General features: G+C 51.7%; 1 protein-coding gene across 2 annotated transcripts in view; it reads right to left on the bottom strand.

Moving 5' to 3' along the window:
• The window catches only part of SNX30 (sorting nexin family member 30), a 115,332-nt gene that overhangs the window by 19,357 nt on the left and 80,953 nt on the right, over positions 1-15,022 (bottom strand). For both annotated transcript variants that reach the window (XM_055124175.1, XM_055124176.1), the window contains exons 4-5: positions 8,340-8,498; positions 1,700-1,895 (exon numbers count right to left, since the gene is read on the bottom strand). In XM_055124175.1, coding sequence (XP_054980150.1) covers positions 1,700-1,895; positions 8,340-8,498 — 355 coding nt within the window. The remainder of the gene's footprint in view (positions 1-1,699; positions 1,896-8,339; positions 8,499-15,022) is intronic.

Genomic DNA, 15,022 nt, shown 5'->3' on the forward strand with positions numbered 1-15,022 from the left:
GGGTCACACCCAGTGGTTCTCAAGTCCTGGCTCTGTGCTCTGGGATCACAACTGGCAGGGCTCGGGGGATCCAAAGGGGGTGCGAGGGGGCAAAATGGATGGCACACAGGAGCAGGGCAGGCGCCAGGCCCTCTGTACGACCACTCTGCCCGGGAAGCAGAATTCTAACAGGCCACGGGGACAGAGTTCCTCGCAGATCAGGCCCAGTGCTCTCCGCCTCCGTCCTGACACGGACCCTTCGACCTTGTTTCCTTCCTCTGTCCTGTCCAGGGTGTCGCTGGCACCCGGGTATTGTGTGGTGGTCTGCCATTCACTTAGTTTTCACTGGTGGCATGCTGGGAATATCCTGGGGGCCCACAGAGAGCCACGTGGTCCCTGATTATAAAAATGCTGGTGTAGGGGGGTGGGGAGGGGGGGAGTCAGAGACCATGGAGAAATAACGGAATTTCTCTGGACCATTTTGATACTAATCGGTAGGCTCCCTCACTCGGGGTCACCCTCAGTGCCTCGGCTCATCGGAACTTACTTCACGGGATCCTCTGGCCCCTAGAGCTAACTCCGACCCCCCACAGTCCCTGCAAGGCGGGGGAATTAAAGCACGGTGGCAAGGAAAAGTGCTGGCTCCCTCTGCAGAGAAAGCCTGGCCGGCGTCCTCCAGCAGGACTGCCTGGACGGGACAGCACTGTGGTCACCTTTCAGTGGACAGGAAGCCTCAGGAAAATGCTTCTTGGGGCTGGAGCGATAGCACAGCAGGGAGGGCGTTTGCCTTGCACGTGGCCAACCCTGGTTGGATCCAACATCCCATATGGTCCCCTGAGCACTGCCAAGGGTAATTCCTGAGTGCAGAGCCAGGAGTAATCCCTGTGCATCGCCAGGTATGACCCAAAAAGAAAAAGAAAAAAAAAAGAAAAATGCTTCTTGCTGTGTCTCAAAGAATGTGACTTCGAGGACGTGAACACAGCTGCAGCCCGCCCAGTCTGCCCGGGTGGGAGGTGACCCAGGTCTCAGCATGCTGGGAGCACAGGAAATGGGGGTGGCTGCAACAGGGAGGCAGAAAGCAAGGCCTGGGGGACCCCACAGGTCAAGGCTGAGCAGCGAGAGGGTGAAAGAGAGCAGGACCCGGGCAGGTGCATTAAGGCTGGAAGTTGGTCAGGATCAGAACTCTGGCCAGCAGGGCCCCGCCGGGCCTGCTCACATGCCTCTGCCCGACAGAGCGGGGCCTGGGGTGTGTTTCCTCCTCACTCTCTCTCCCGGGCACGGGAGAGAAGATCAGAGAGGCATGTAGAATAGTCTAGAGGCTCAGCAGTGGCAGCTGGTTGTGGGGAAGCAAACACAAGGTGGAAGGGAGCGAGGAGGTGGAGGGAGAGGGACACCCTGACGACCCCCCCCCCCCACCCCGGCCACAGCTGCCACCTCCTTCCTCGGCATGCACAAGCTTTAGGAACGAGGATGCCAATTGCTCTGCACAGCACAGGGGCAGCTGGGCGGGCGGGGGCTTGTCAGGACCTGTCCCGCAGGGCCCCTGGGCCCGAGGGGGATGGACATAGCCGCCACAAGCTTACTTTATTTCTCCTTTCGGTGTGGTTTTGGGGCCACACCCGGCTGTGCACAGGGCTGACTCCTACCGGGGCTCGGGGGACCCTGCCTGGGGCCCAGGTTGAGGGGGCTTTACCCGCCGAACTCCGCCTCCCGCCCTCACCTATTTCTTCCTTGATGATCCGCTGGGCGATGCGATCAATGGTTCCCAGCTTGAGCGCAAACGTGTCCAAGTACTCCCCAATGGCTGCGAACTCCAGGGGCCGACTCCTCAGCTTGTAGCCGCTGGTGACGTGCCGGACCGACTCGCCCACGCGCGTCAGCAGCGCCATCCCCTGCTTCTTGTGGGCATTCAGGTCCTAGGGAAGAGGACAGGAGGACAGACGTGCTCAGCGGGCTCCGGCATGGGGACAGAGGCAGGCCGGCCGTGTCTAGGGGCTCCCGACGGAAACGGACTCAGAGGACAGGCACTGAGCTCGTGGGCCCAACTCCTCGGCACTGGCTCTCTTCCCAACACACACACACACTCACATATACACACACAATCACTGTCATCCTGCTGCTCATCGATTTGCTCGAGCGGGCACCAGTAACGTCTCATTGTGAGACTTGTTGTTACTGTTTTTGGCATATCAAATACACCACAGGTAGCTTGCCAGGCTCTGCCGTGCAGGCGAGATACTCTCGGTAGCTTGCCGGGTTCTCCGAGAGGGCTGGAGGAATCAAACCCGGGTCGGCCACGTGCAAGGCAGATGCCCTACCCGCTGTGCTATCGCCCCAGCCCCCCCCCCCCCACGCACACAGTAATTAACCAAAATTAACCAACAAATTAATTAATTTGGGGTCAGTGGGCCACACCTGGCAATGCTCAAGGGTGACCCCTGGCGGTGCTCTTGGTACCATGTATGGTGCTGAGAACTGAACCAGGGTGGGTGGGAGACCAGGCAAGCACTATACCCGCTGTGCTCTCTCTTGGGCCTTTCATTAAATTTCTAAACAAATGAAATAAAGGAAAAAAAAAAACAACACATGTCCCTCTCTTTCATATCAAATGTCTTAAGATGTCTTCAGGCAGAAAATGTGAGTGTTGAGAGGCCGGCATTCATTGACCAATCTTTCCCCCAAACTCACGGCCCGGCTGGGAAGCAGAGAACAGTGGGTGGGGAGCAGAAAACAAGAGGCAGGATGACAGGAAGAGGGGGAGGGAGGACCCACCAAACTCTCAGGTCAAGGAAGCTGCTCTAGAGGCCAGAGCGATAGTGCAGGCGGAGAGGGTGTCTGCCTTGCACGCCGCCAACCTGGGTCCGATCCCAGGCATCATCCTGTAATGATCCCTCGAGCACCGCCAGGACTGAGTCCTGAGCACAGAGCTAGGAGTAAACCCCGAGCACCACTGGGTGTGACCCAAAAGCCAAAAAAGAAAAGAAAGAAAAGACAGGGAAAAGGAAGGGAAAAAGGAAAGAAAAGGAACAGACAAATGCTGTAACCACAACCCAAAAAACTCTCTTTCACCCCAAATCCCTTGGTCAAGGCCTTGGTGGGGCTCCCATGGATTTAGACTTCAGGGGCAAATCTGTGGGTCCAGGGGGAAGCACAGCCACGGGGGTGCACACCTGGCACGCTCCTGACCCCGGTTCAGTTCCTGGCAGCACAAGGTCCCCGAGCATGGCCAGGTACAGCCCTGGAGTGACTCAGGTAGGCCCCGCACTGTAGCATGACACTCTTGGGTCCCGCCACTGCCAAGGTGCGCTAAGCGGGTCCCGAGAATCCTGCCAGGGAACGCTAAGCGGGCCCGCTGGGTCACTCGCTCCCATGGTGCCCTCAGACGTGGCTTCAGAGGGAGCCGAGGCGACGTTCAAGTGGCAGAGCACATGCCTGGAATATGCAAGGCCCCAGGTTCAATGCCCAGCACCACCTGGCACCAAGCCACTCCAGGATGGCCCCTCAGTTTTGAGAGATACTTCTCCAGAGGAGACAGACGGCTGTGCCTGGTATTCACCCTCCGCACAAGTAGAATGTGAAAATAATTTATATTTTGCCTGTGTTGCTTCCTTTACTAGTATATATGTGTACATATACATATGTGTAGGCTGTCTCTCTCCTGCATATAGATTCCATCATGTATGTATTAATATTCATAGTTTTAATATAATATCATGATCAAATGTATTGTCACTGTCACTGTCATCCCGTTGCTCATCGATTTGCTCGAGCGAGTACCAGTAAGTCTCCATTGTGAGACTCGTTACTGGTTTTTTGGCATATTGAATATGCCACGGGTAGCTTGCCAGGCTCTGCTGTGTGGGCAGGATACTCTTGGTAGCTTGCTGGACTCTCCAAGAGGGGCGGAGGAATCGAACCCAGGTCGGCTGCATGCAAGGCAAATGTCCTACCACTGTGCTATTTGAGTTAATGCATGGGATATAAGCTGAAATATAGTTGGGCGTATCACTGTCACTGTCATCCCATTGCTCATCAATTTGCTTGAGCAGGCACCAGTAATGTCTCCATTGTAAGACTTATTTGTTACTGTTTTTGGCATATCCAATACGCCACGGGTAGCTTGCCAGGCTCTGCTGTGTGGGAGAGATACTCTCAGTAACTCGCCGGGCTCTCCGAGAGGGGTGGAGGAATCAAACCCGGGTTGGTCATGTGCAAAGGCAAACACCCTACCCACTGTGCTAACACTCCAGCCCAATTTGGTGTATAACATCAGTTAATATATATTAAGATTTTTTTTTTTTTTTGCTTTTTGGGTCATAGTCAGCAATGCACAGAGGTTACTCCTGGCTCTGTACTCAGAAATTACTCCTGGTGGTGCTCGGGGGACCATATGGGATGCTGGGAATCGAACCCAGCTTGGCCGTGTGCAAGGCAAACGTCCTACCCGCTGTGCTATCGCTCCAGTCCCTATATTAAGATTTTAATAATCATAAATGTTAATAATCATACAGGCTAGCTGAGCTTCCTGTTCTATTGTACTATCTGTGTCCCAGCTGTTCACATTCATCAAAACAACCTACAGTGACTTTAGTTATCAGCATAATTCTATGTAGTTATGTAGGAAATGTTTTCAAAGTCTATTACTCCTCCTTAGCACCGAGGGCGGGTCTGCCGGGAGAGCAGGAGACAGAGACCAGCAGACACTAGCAGGGGCAGCAAACGGGGAGTCCCGGGGAGCAGCTGGCCCTGGCCCGGCCCTGCCGACACAGTTCCCGGGCTGGGGCCCCTTGCGTGTCTTCCTGGTTTCACTTCTCCCTCCCTCTCGGCAGCCAAGCTCTTCACTTCCGCTGATGGTTCCCCCTTCCTAGCCACCCCTGCAGGGCCCTAGCCTGGCCTCTCTGTCTGCATGTTCCGGGGTGATTCCTTCGTGGCACGGGGGGTGGGGGGATACGCAAGGTGGGTCCGTCATAAGAAGAGGGGTCCCAGGACCAGAGAGTGGGTGTCGCATGCCGGAGCCCCAGGTCCACGCCAGTACCACATGGTTCTCCAGCACTGCCAGGAACAGCACCCTCCCTCAGCCAGGAGCCAGAAGCAGGCCCGGCACACTTCGGGGGTGCTCCCCCGGCCCCCAAATAAGAGAACAAAACAGCGGCAACTCCCTCTTCTCCCTCCCTTTCAAAGCAGGGCTGCCCGTGAGAATGTTCGAAAGACTCCATCTCCCCCATTCTAGCCTAATTCTCACCTGGATACTCAGAGACACGGGGTCCGCCCAGACACTACTGGGGGGCAGGGGGCAGCCCTGCAGGCCCCCAACCACAGCAGCTAGCCGGGTGTCTCCAGCACCCCAGGGCCAAGCAGCAATCTGGCCTCAGGCCCTTGTGCTGGCTGAGTATTGTTGGTGGAACCCCCAGATCTTCTGAGCCCTGCTGAGGAGGCCCCCAATCTCCCCCCCAAAACAACAGAGATACCGGGCTCTCACAGAACCATAAAGTGTGCCTCAGTGGTCTGGCATTTGCTTTTGGAGACAGGATTTTTAGCGCAGGGCAGGATCTAAGACGCTTTAGTTCAAGCAGGACTTGCAAAGAGAACCTCAAAGCTAAGGAGGGTGGAGTAAAGTTACTTAGTTACTTAGTTACAAGGAGCCTGAGCTGTAGCTCAGCAAGAGAGCACTTGCGGCTGCCTCGGAGTGAGAACCTGGATTCAATCCTGGCAGCACAAGAATAAATCATCCGGAATGCTAAGAGATGGGAACGAAAGCCAGGCTGAGGAGAGAGCTCAAGGGCGGCTGGGGCGTGGGCTGTGCTCCGGGAGCACCCGGGTTGATCCCTGCTACTGCCTGGTCCCCAAAGTGCCAAGAAAGTTCCCCGAGCACTGAGCTGGGAATAAACGGCCTCCTCCAAGATGCCAAAACAAAACCTGTCATTGTGATGAAGGAAAATGCTTCTGCATTAGGTGGGGCAGAAAAGTACATGGGTCAGAATAAGGCCGAGATGGGGCTGGAGCAATAGTACAGTGGGTAGGGCGTTTGCCTTGCATGCGGCCGACCCGGGTTCGATTCCCAGCATCCCATATGGTCCTCTGAGCACTTTGAGGGGTGATTCCTGAGTGTAGAGCCAGGAGTTACCCCTGTGCATTGCCGGGTGTGACCCAAAAAGGAAAAAAAAAACAGAATAAGGCCAAGATACTGAAGGGGCGTTAAATTATGGTGGGGCTGGGGGCAGGGGAGTGGGATAAGGGGCCCAGGGTTTAATAAGGATAGAGTTCTAGGTTCGCACTGTGGCAAAACCTTTGGAGATTATCTGTACTACAATGTGAGCGGGCGGGATATTCTCAGTAGCTTGCCGGGCTCTCTGAGAGGGACGAAGGAACTGAACCCAGGTCGGCCGCGTGCAAGGCAAACGCCCTACCTGCTGTGCTATCACTCCAGTCCGAGTACCCCGCCCGCACGGCAGAGCCTGGCAAGCTACTCATGGTGCATTCACTATGCCAAAAACAGTAACAGCAAGTCTCATAATGGAGACGTTACTGGTGCCCGCTCAAGCAAATCGATGAGCAACGGGATGACAGTGATACAGTGCTACAAGGTGAGTGTACTGCACAGACTGGAGTTTATTTGGAGGGTGCCTCGCTAGGTGGTGAGTTTCGCTGTTGTTCTTTCTTGATGCGGGGCTTTTTTGGTTTGCTTGTCTGGTTTATTTGCAGTTCCAGGGACCAATCAGGATGTGGCATAGGCAAGGCATGCTCTGCTACTGTGCCCATATCCTTGGCCCCTGCAACGTCCCGCTTAAAATGGGTAAGACGACAAACGGCATGTTACATACATTTTGAAACTTGTAAACTTGTAACCTGTAAAGAGGCTATTTCATTCATTTTGTTCAGCAAGTTCAGCTAAACTGGGACTAGGATTCATTCTTCTTAAAGCCCAATAATGCAGCAGGGCTGTGACTGGCACGTGGAAAGCCCCTTTTCCCCTCATTGTTTCACACTGCCTGGCCCGGAAGCAAATGTCACACAATCTTTCCCACTTACTCTTCGCATGGATTCTGAACTCCCAGGCCCAAGCTCCCCCCCACCACCCTTTGTCTCTATGTTCAAGAAAGATGACAATGGGGCCGGAGGGAGAGTACAAGCAGGTAGGGTGTCTGCCCTGAACGCGGTCAACCTAGGTTTGAATCCCCAGCATCCCATATGGTCCCCCAAGCACCGTCAGGAGTGATTCCTGAGTGCAGAGCCAGGAGTAACCCCTGAGCATCCATTGCTGAGTGTGATCCAAAAAGCCAAAATAAATAAATTTAAATTAATCTTAAAATTAATTTTAAAATTGAAAAAAAAAAAAAGATGACAAGAAGCTAGAGCAATAATACAGTGGGTAGGATGCTTGCCTTGCACATGGCTGATCCAGTTCAATCCCTGGCATCCCATATGGTCCCTCAAGCCCGCCAGGAGTGATTCCTGAGTGTAGAGCCAGGCGTATATCCTGAGCATCGCTGGGTGTGGCTCCCCAAACAAAACAAATAAATGAACAAAAAAGCCTTGACGGCCTGTCTGGATCAGAGGTATAACTTGGCTGACAGTCAAGTTATGCTTTTGGAGAACAGGCGATGTTTTTACTTTGCCTAGACACTGAATGAGATCCAGCCACCAAATTGCTTGGTTTTGTAACCTGCGGCGGAAAAGGCCCTCTGGAGAAATAAAAAGATGAATGGGAATGTCACCCCAGAGGCTAAATGCCCACTGCGGTTTTTGGAAAAAATGCAAATCCAAAACCATCGAAGGACTTTGCCAAGTGGTTTCCATAGTGTAGAGAACGGCACCTCCTCCAGTGTCACCACCATCCACTAAGATCTTAGTGGACAGAGAATCTGGCCATGGGCTTGTGCCCGCGCCTCTCTGGCCAGCGCCTGCCCGTGTCCTCACCGTGGCAAGAAGATGCTGAACTCCCGGCATCAGGCTGAAGGATACGAAGGAAAAGTGGGGCCTGAAGAGCCAACAGCCCTCGTGTGTGGCACCCCTTGGGCAAGAACAAAATCCCTGCCCCCCGGGCGCCTCAGCTGTATCTGAGGTGCGCCCTGAATGCCCTCAGGCGGCTGTTAGGCGCCTTCTCACCACCACATCAGGGCTCCCTTCCTCCCTCCCGCGCCACTGCTGCTCGGATCCACCTCACCCTCCCTCAGTTCTGCAGCTCAGGGAAGAGTCTCCAGCCGGGAATCCTAGAAACCCCAAAGCCCTCCCACTCACCCCCAGCCGCCTCTGCAGCTGCCTGTGACAGCTCACGGGGGGGGGGGGGGGGGGGGAGGGGGGGGCTGGAGAGAAAGAGCCCGAAGGCCAGCGGAGGAGGAAAGAGGAAAGAGTCTTCTTACCTTGGACGTCAGGAAGACATGCAAGTGTTCGTTGAAAGAGAGTACGGGGTGGTCCGTGATCCTCTTCAGGAATTTATCCAAAGCTTTTCTTCTGGTCTCCACGAACTCTTCTGAGAAACGGTCCACCACACCCTTCACCACAAATTTCTCAGGAAGAGGCTAGGGGGATGAGGAGAAGATGGCTCAGAGGAACTGATGAGGCTGAAAACCACCAGACTCCCCCCAAAGCCCCCGTATCCTGTCAGGTAAGAACCTTAGCTCTTTCATTGCTGTTTCACTGAATTTTATGTGTGAGGGCCACACATGTTCAGGGATCACTCCTGGTGATGCTCAGGGGTCCCCCCTAAAGGGTGTCAGGGCTTGAAGTGGGGTTGATCACCTGCAAGGATAGTGCCTTACTCCTTGTACTATCTCTCTGGCCTGGAGAACTGTATTGAACACAACCACATTTAACTGCATTTTAACACAGTAGGCTTTTACGCAGTCTGTAAAAATCATTCTGGAAAATACAGAAATAGTCAAACCCTACTGGCTGTAGGACACAAGAACCGGACATGCCCCCTTGGCCCTCAGCAAGGGTGGGTATGGCCCTGGTGGTCCCCAGCACTGATGGGCCTGAGCAACACTGCATCACCTAGCCTGAGCAAATCGTCTGGGCCAGTTGGCAGAACATCTCTGGAGTGGCCCCAAGTCCCCTGAGAACTGCCTGGGAACTCCCCACAAGCCTTCCCAGTGCCCCCCCCCCCATATACACACACCCAAAAAAGGGAAAGAACTAGAACACTGGATCATTGTCCCTGGAATTGAGAAAACAATCAGTCTTTATCCAGTAAGCCCAGTGGTACAGATCTCTTTACCTAGCTGGCACAGAAGCAATCTAAGGAGAAAGTGAGAGTAAAAAAAGCAAGCTAGTCAGGGAAAACAACCAGCATCAGCCTGCAGAAATGTCTTGAGAGGTATGATGAGTCCATGCCCCCCAGTTTGCTCGTGAAAGAATCAAGAGTAAGAAAACTTTTCTAAGTTGATATTTTTTTCAACTTAGGTTGATGTGCAAATAGTTGTCGGAGATGATTACACTTAGTTAAAAAGATGAGGGGCCAGGGGCTGGAGTGATAGCACAGCGGGTAGGGCGTTTGCCTTGCACGCGGCCGACCCGGGTTCGAATCTCAGCATCCCATATGGTCCCCCGAGCACCGCCAGGAGTAATTCCTGAGTGCATGAGCCAGGAGTGACCCCTGTGCATCGCCGGGTGTGACCCAAAAAAGCAAAAAAAAAAAAAAAAAAAAAAGATGAGGGGCCAGAGCGATAGCACCACGGGTAGGGTGTTTGCTTTGCACATCATGAACCCAGGTTCGGTCCTTGGTTCCCAAAAAGGTCTCCCAAGCCCACCAGGAGTAAGTCCTGAACACTACCAGTATAGCCAAATAAATAAATAAATAAATAAATAAAAAGAGGTAATCTGAGGAGAGGAGCTGGATATGTAGTTTATGGTTTCCTTTACTTCCTGGAAAGCAGTCCCACTATGGAAAAACTCCCTGGGTCTTATAACAGCTTTTATCTCAGCTACATCGAGAAGACTCCTTTGAGGAAAATGCACTTTAGAGACTTCTGTCCCTTCAGTCTCTGGGCCCCATAAAAGCTCATCCTGGTTAGATTAGCAAACACAGGCAAATGTCTGTGAATGCGCTTCCGGTGGGTCTAAGAGAATAAACATGGGATGCGATGAGAAGCAGGTGTGCGAACACTCCCGGCCCCACGCTTTTCTCTCTAGGTCTGTTTTGTCTTCTTAATCCTCATGGTGTCCCATCTTCAGACCCCTGCATCAGGACAGGTCCTGATGAATGTGTAAAAGTTCTTTAATGGCTGACCCGGGTTCGATTCCCAGCATCCCATATGGCCCACTGAGCACCGCCAGGAGTAATTCCTGAGTGCAGAGCCAGGAGGAACCCCTGTGCATTGCCAGGTGTGACCCAAAAAGAAAAAACAAAAAGTTCTTTAACATAAATCCCATTTAAAGTTCTCTATCCAATTTAATTGAGCCAGTACTGTGAGCAACTTAAAGCTATCTCGCTGCCAAGGGAAATCTGAGTTCTGACCTATTTCCACGCTTGATCAAAGACTTGATCAAAGACTCAGTTACTAGGCCTTCCCCCTTACTGCCACCACACGGGGTGAGTGGCAACTGCATGGCTTGACAATGCTTCAGTTCTGAAATAGTAAGAGAACCTTTACATTAGGACATGGGCAAAGAATACGCCCAGAGAGATAGGAAAGGGGTCGAGGCCTTTGCTTTGCACACCGCAGATGCCAGCTTGGTCCCTGGTACCACAAAGGGTCCCCTGAGCCCTCGCAGGAGTGATTTCTGGGCTCCGGGCCAGAAGCAAGCCCTGAGCACAGCCAGGTACGATCCCAAAACAAACAGACAAAAAGGAATCTAAAAGAATAGGAGTGGGCAGGTCATCTGCTATCTCTCCAAAGAAAATATACAAGTGGCCAACAGGAACAGAAAAATGCAGACGGGGGCCAGAGCGATAGCACAGAGTGTAGGGCGTTTGCCTTGCATGCAGCCGACCCGGGTTCGATCCCCGGCATCCCATATGGTCCCCTGAGCACCGCCAGGAGTAATTCCTGAGTGCAAAGCCAGGAGTAACCCCTGTGCATCGCTGGGTGTGACCCAAAAAGCAAAAAAAAAAAAAAAAAAAAAAGCAGACGGCCTATCAATAGCACTGCTGTTTTTTGTTTGTTTGTTTTGCTTTCTTGGGTCACACCCGGCAATGCTCAGGGGTTGCTCCTGGCTCCGCACTCAGGAATTACTCCTGGCGGTGCTTGGAGGACCAGATGGGATGCTGGGGATCCAACCCGTATCGGCCGCGTGCAAGGCAAACGACTCACTGTACTATCACTCCAGCCCCTCGACAGCACTGTTTAGGGGAAAACAAACCAAACTCACAGGTGCTGTCACCTCTCCCTGACCAGGACTGCGGACTCACCCCAAAGTCCTCCACACCTGCTGCTGCCACTGCGGCATTGCTGCAGCCTGGCTTCCCAGCCCCCAGAAAAATGGTTCATAACCTTCCATCGCATAATCACATAACCGCATAATGGCAGAGCAGGCACCAGCAGCATAACGATGCACATCTGTCTCCTTGCCCACCTGGTGCCAGGAGCTTAAGCACTGTGTCAGTGTGTGTCAACAAGCCCGTTAAGGACCACTTCCACCGTTCAGGCAGGAAGTGGATGAGCAATGATTATCCGCTGATACCCACAGGCAATACAGAGTGCTCATCCTTGGTACTGTTAACGTTTGTGATCATAAACAGTCGGGACCTGGTTGGGGTGAGGTGGAGGTGGGGACAGGAGGGAAACTGGGGACACTGGCGGTGGGAAATGTACACTGGTGAAGGGACGGGTGTTGAAACATTATATGACTGAAACCCAACCATGAACAACTTTGTAACGATGCATCTCACTGTGATTCAATTTAAAGATGTCATCATAAATAAATAAATAAATAAATAAATAAATAAATAAATAAATGTCAGGGCCTTATACAAAAGTGGCCAGAAAAGCAGGGATTTCTAATGCGCCAGATTGGTTTTCCTCAACTGCAGGCCATAGAGCAACCCACCCCTCCCCACCTCACCCCCCACCCCCCACTCTGAGTCCCTAGGAAATTCTTTTTTTTTTTTTTGCTTTTTGGGTCACACCTGGCGATGCACAGGGGTTACTCCTGGCTCTGCACTCAGGAATCACTCCTGGCGGTGCTCAGGGGATCTTATGGGATGCTTGGAATCGAACCCGGGTCGGCCGAGTGCAAGGCAAACGCCCTACCAGCTGTGCTACTGCTCCAGCCCCTAGGAAATTCTTTAGTGGGGAGGGGGATTCAACTATCCCTAACCCATCTCCTAATTCTAATCCAAATCTTCTCCATTTTTGCCATGTCTCCTTCAACCTTTCAGAAAATAAGTATTGTCTTTGTTTCCACGCTTGTCTTTGATTTCTCAGTCCCCAACACAAAACCCTCCTGGGCACTGCCTTCAAATGCCGCTCACACTTGCCACTGTAACACTGCTCTGGAAAGATGATTCCTGAGCATCCTCTTTCCAAATGCAATTGATACTCTTACAGCTACCATGGCTAGCGTGCTGTTGTGTGTACTCTCCCACCGACTGACTGAGCTGAATACAACTTAGGAGGAAGGGGAAGGAGCCGCTACACGGTTTGGTGTGCCTCATGTAAAGCCCTGGAGGTCTCTGGGAAGAGCTGTCCATTCTTCAGACACACTGCACTGAGCTTCGTGTTTAATGAATCCAGGGAGCTTGCTACTTCCAGGAACCCCCCCCCCCCATGAATCCTTGTGCAAACAGAATTTCCGCCTGTATTAAGCATTATTACTCGCCAGTGTACACAGGGACTCCCCACAGCTGTTCCTTCTCTCACTCAGGGGGCCTTAGAGGAGCACATCCATCGTTAGCCTCACCCTTGGATGAGCTTCTGAGTGGCTGTGCATGGGAGTCAGGGTTGCTGATGATATTTACAGCCTTTAAATAATACAAAAGAGAGTACTAAGAGAGAACACAAATGAAGAGCTTGATATAGCTCCAAGCCATGAGAGATCGTCAGACGAATGCCAGACATCCTTATTAGGCTCTTTCTTTCTTTCTTTCTTTCTTTCTTTCTTTCTTTCTTTCTTTCTTTCTTTCTTTCTTTCTTCCTTCCTTCCTTCTTTCCTTCCTTCCTTCCTCCCTCCCTCCCTCCCTCCCTCCCTCTTTCTTTCTTTCTTTCTTTCTTTCTTTCTTTCTTTCTTTCTTTCTTTCTTTCTTTCTTTCTTTCTTTCTTCCTCTCTTTCTCTCTTTCTTCCTTCTTTCTTTTTTAAATTTTATTTTGGTTTTGTTTTGGGTCCACACTCAGTGATGCTCAGGACTTACTCCTGACTGCACACAGGGATCACTCATGGTGGGCTCAAGTGTTCACATGTGGTGCTGGGGATTGAACCCAAGTCAGCCGTGTGCAAGATGAGTGCCCTACCCACTGTACTATCTCTCCAGCCCTCTTATTAATTCATAAACACTGCAAATTGGAAGCATTAGGAAAGTGGAGCCAACTAAAGGGGGAGACTTCATATACTTTAAAAACATTTTTTATTTTTACTTTTTAATTTTGATTCCTTGGTTTTTGGGGCACATCCAGTGATGCTCAGGGGGTATACCTGGTTCTGGTTTTGCACTCAATAATTTAGTCCTGGTGGTGCTCCAGGACCAGAGGGGATGCTGAGAATCAAACCTGGGTTGGTCACATACAAGGCAAGTGCCCTATCTGCTGTGCAATTGCTCCAGTCCCTGTTTACTTCATCATCATCATCCGTTGATCGTCAAATTTCTCGAGCGGTCTCTCTGTATACTTCATATATATCTATATATGTATATATATACACATATACACACATACATATATAGATACACACACACACACATATATATACTCTGCAGTGCTAAAACAAAATATTTCTTTAAGAAAAATATCTGGGAATCAGATTGCATGTCCTTCTCTCCTGGAAGGGAGCATAACATGATGCTTGCTATAACCATGCCACCAGAACCTGTACCAGGCTGTTTCACTCAGGGTGCCCTAGAAGGGGGTGGTGAGACCCCTTCCCACCCCAAGGGACCCAGCCCTGGCAGCCGAAAATCTCCACAATCCAGCCACTGCCATGCTCACTGCCACTCTCCACATGCTTAGACTGAGCCTCACCTATGAGTGAATCCATCCCTGGACTGTGCGGCCGCATTTGCAGCCACACGATTCTTCAAACCACACACCCTACCCATGCTCCAAGATTACCGCACCACATTTGATAGGGTTCAAAGTAGAAGGTAACCACTCTTAGAGGGAAATATACATTTATTTTTACATGTATATATATATATATATATGTATGTATATATATAAAAGTAACGTCTTCATTGTGAGACTTGCTGTTACTGTTTTTGGCATATCCAATACGCCACAGGTAGCTTGCCAGGCTCTACCATGCAGGCGAGATACTCTTGGTAGCTTGCCAGGTTCTCCGAGAGGGGCAGAGGAATCAAACCTGGGTCGGCTGCATGCAAGGCAAATGCCCTACCTGCTATGCTATTGCTCCTGGTGCCCACTCGAGCAAATCGATGAGCAACGGGATGACAGTGTGACAGTGAGATATATATATATATACATATATATATCAGTCACACATATACACACACAAATGGCTGCAGCTGGGTTCTGGAGGTTTTTGGCTGCCGGGGATCTGCTTGGGGCAGGGAGGGAAATTCAACCTGCCCCCCTCCGAGGAGGCCCCAGTGAAGACAGCCTGGTGCAGGGGGCAGGAGATTCTGCCACCGCCATAGCCATGCTCAAGGCCACTCTTCACATGCTCAGACGAGCCTCACCCATGAAGGAACTGACAGAGGAACTCAGGTATGCGGGACCGTGGCTGAGATTACCAAGCCTACTTGGATCAGGACTGGGCCTCCTCCACCAGATTCCCAGTTTTCCAGCAGCTTGGCAGTCATACCCACAAACTGCCCCCAGCGCCATGTAATCTCATCAACGGCCAAGATCCAGAGACTATAAACCAAAGGTCATGGAAGAGAGCGATGCAGAATCTCACACTGCAGAGCCTGGCAAGCTACCCATAATGTATT

The sequence above is a fragment of the Sorex araneus genome, chromosome 1 (assembly GCF_027595985.1).
Source record: "Sorex araneus isolate mSorAra2 chromosome 1, mSorAra2.pri, whole genome shotgun sequence".
In the NCBI taxonomy this organism is placed as follows: Eukaryota; Metazoa; Chordata; class Mammalia; order Eulipotyphla; family Soricidae; genus Sorex; species Sorex araneus.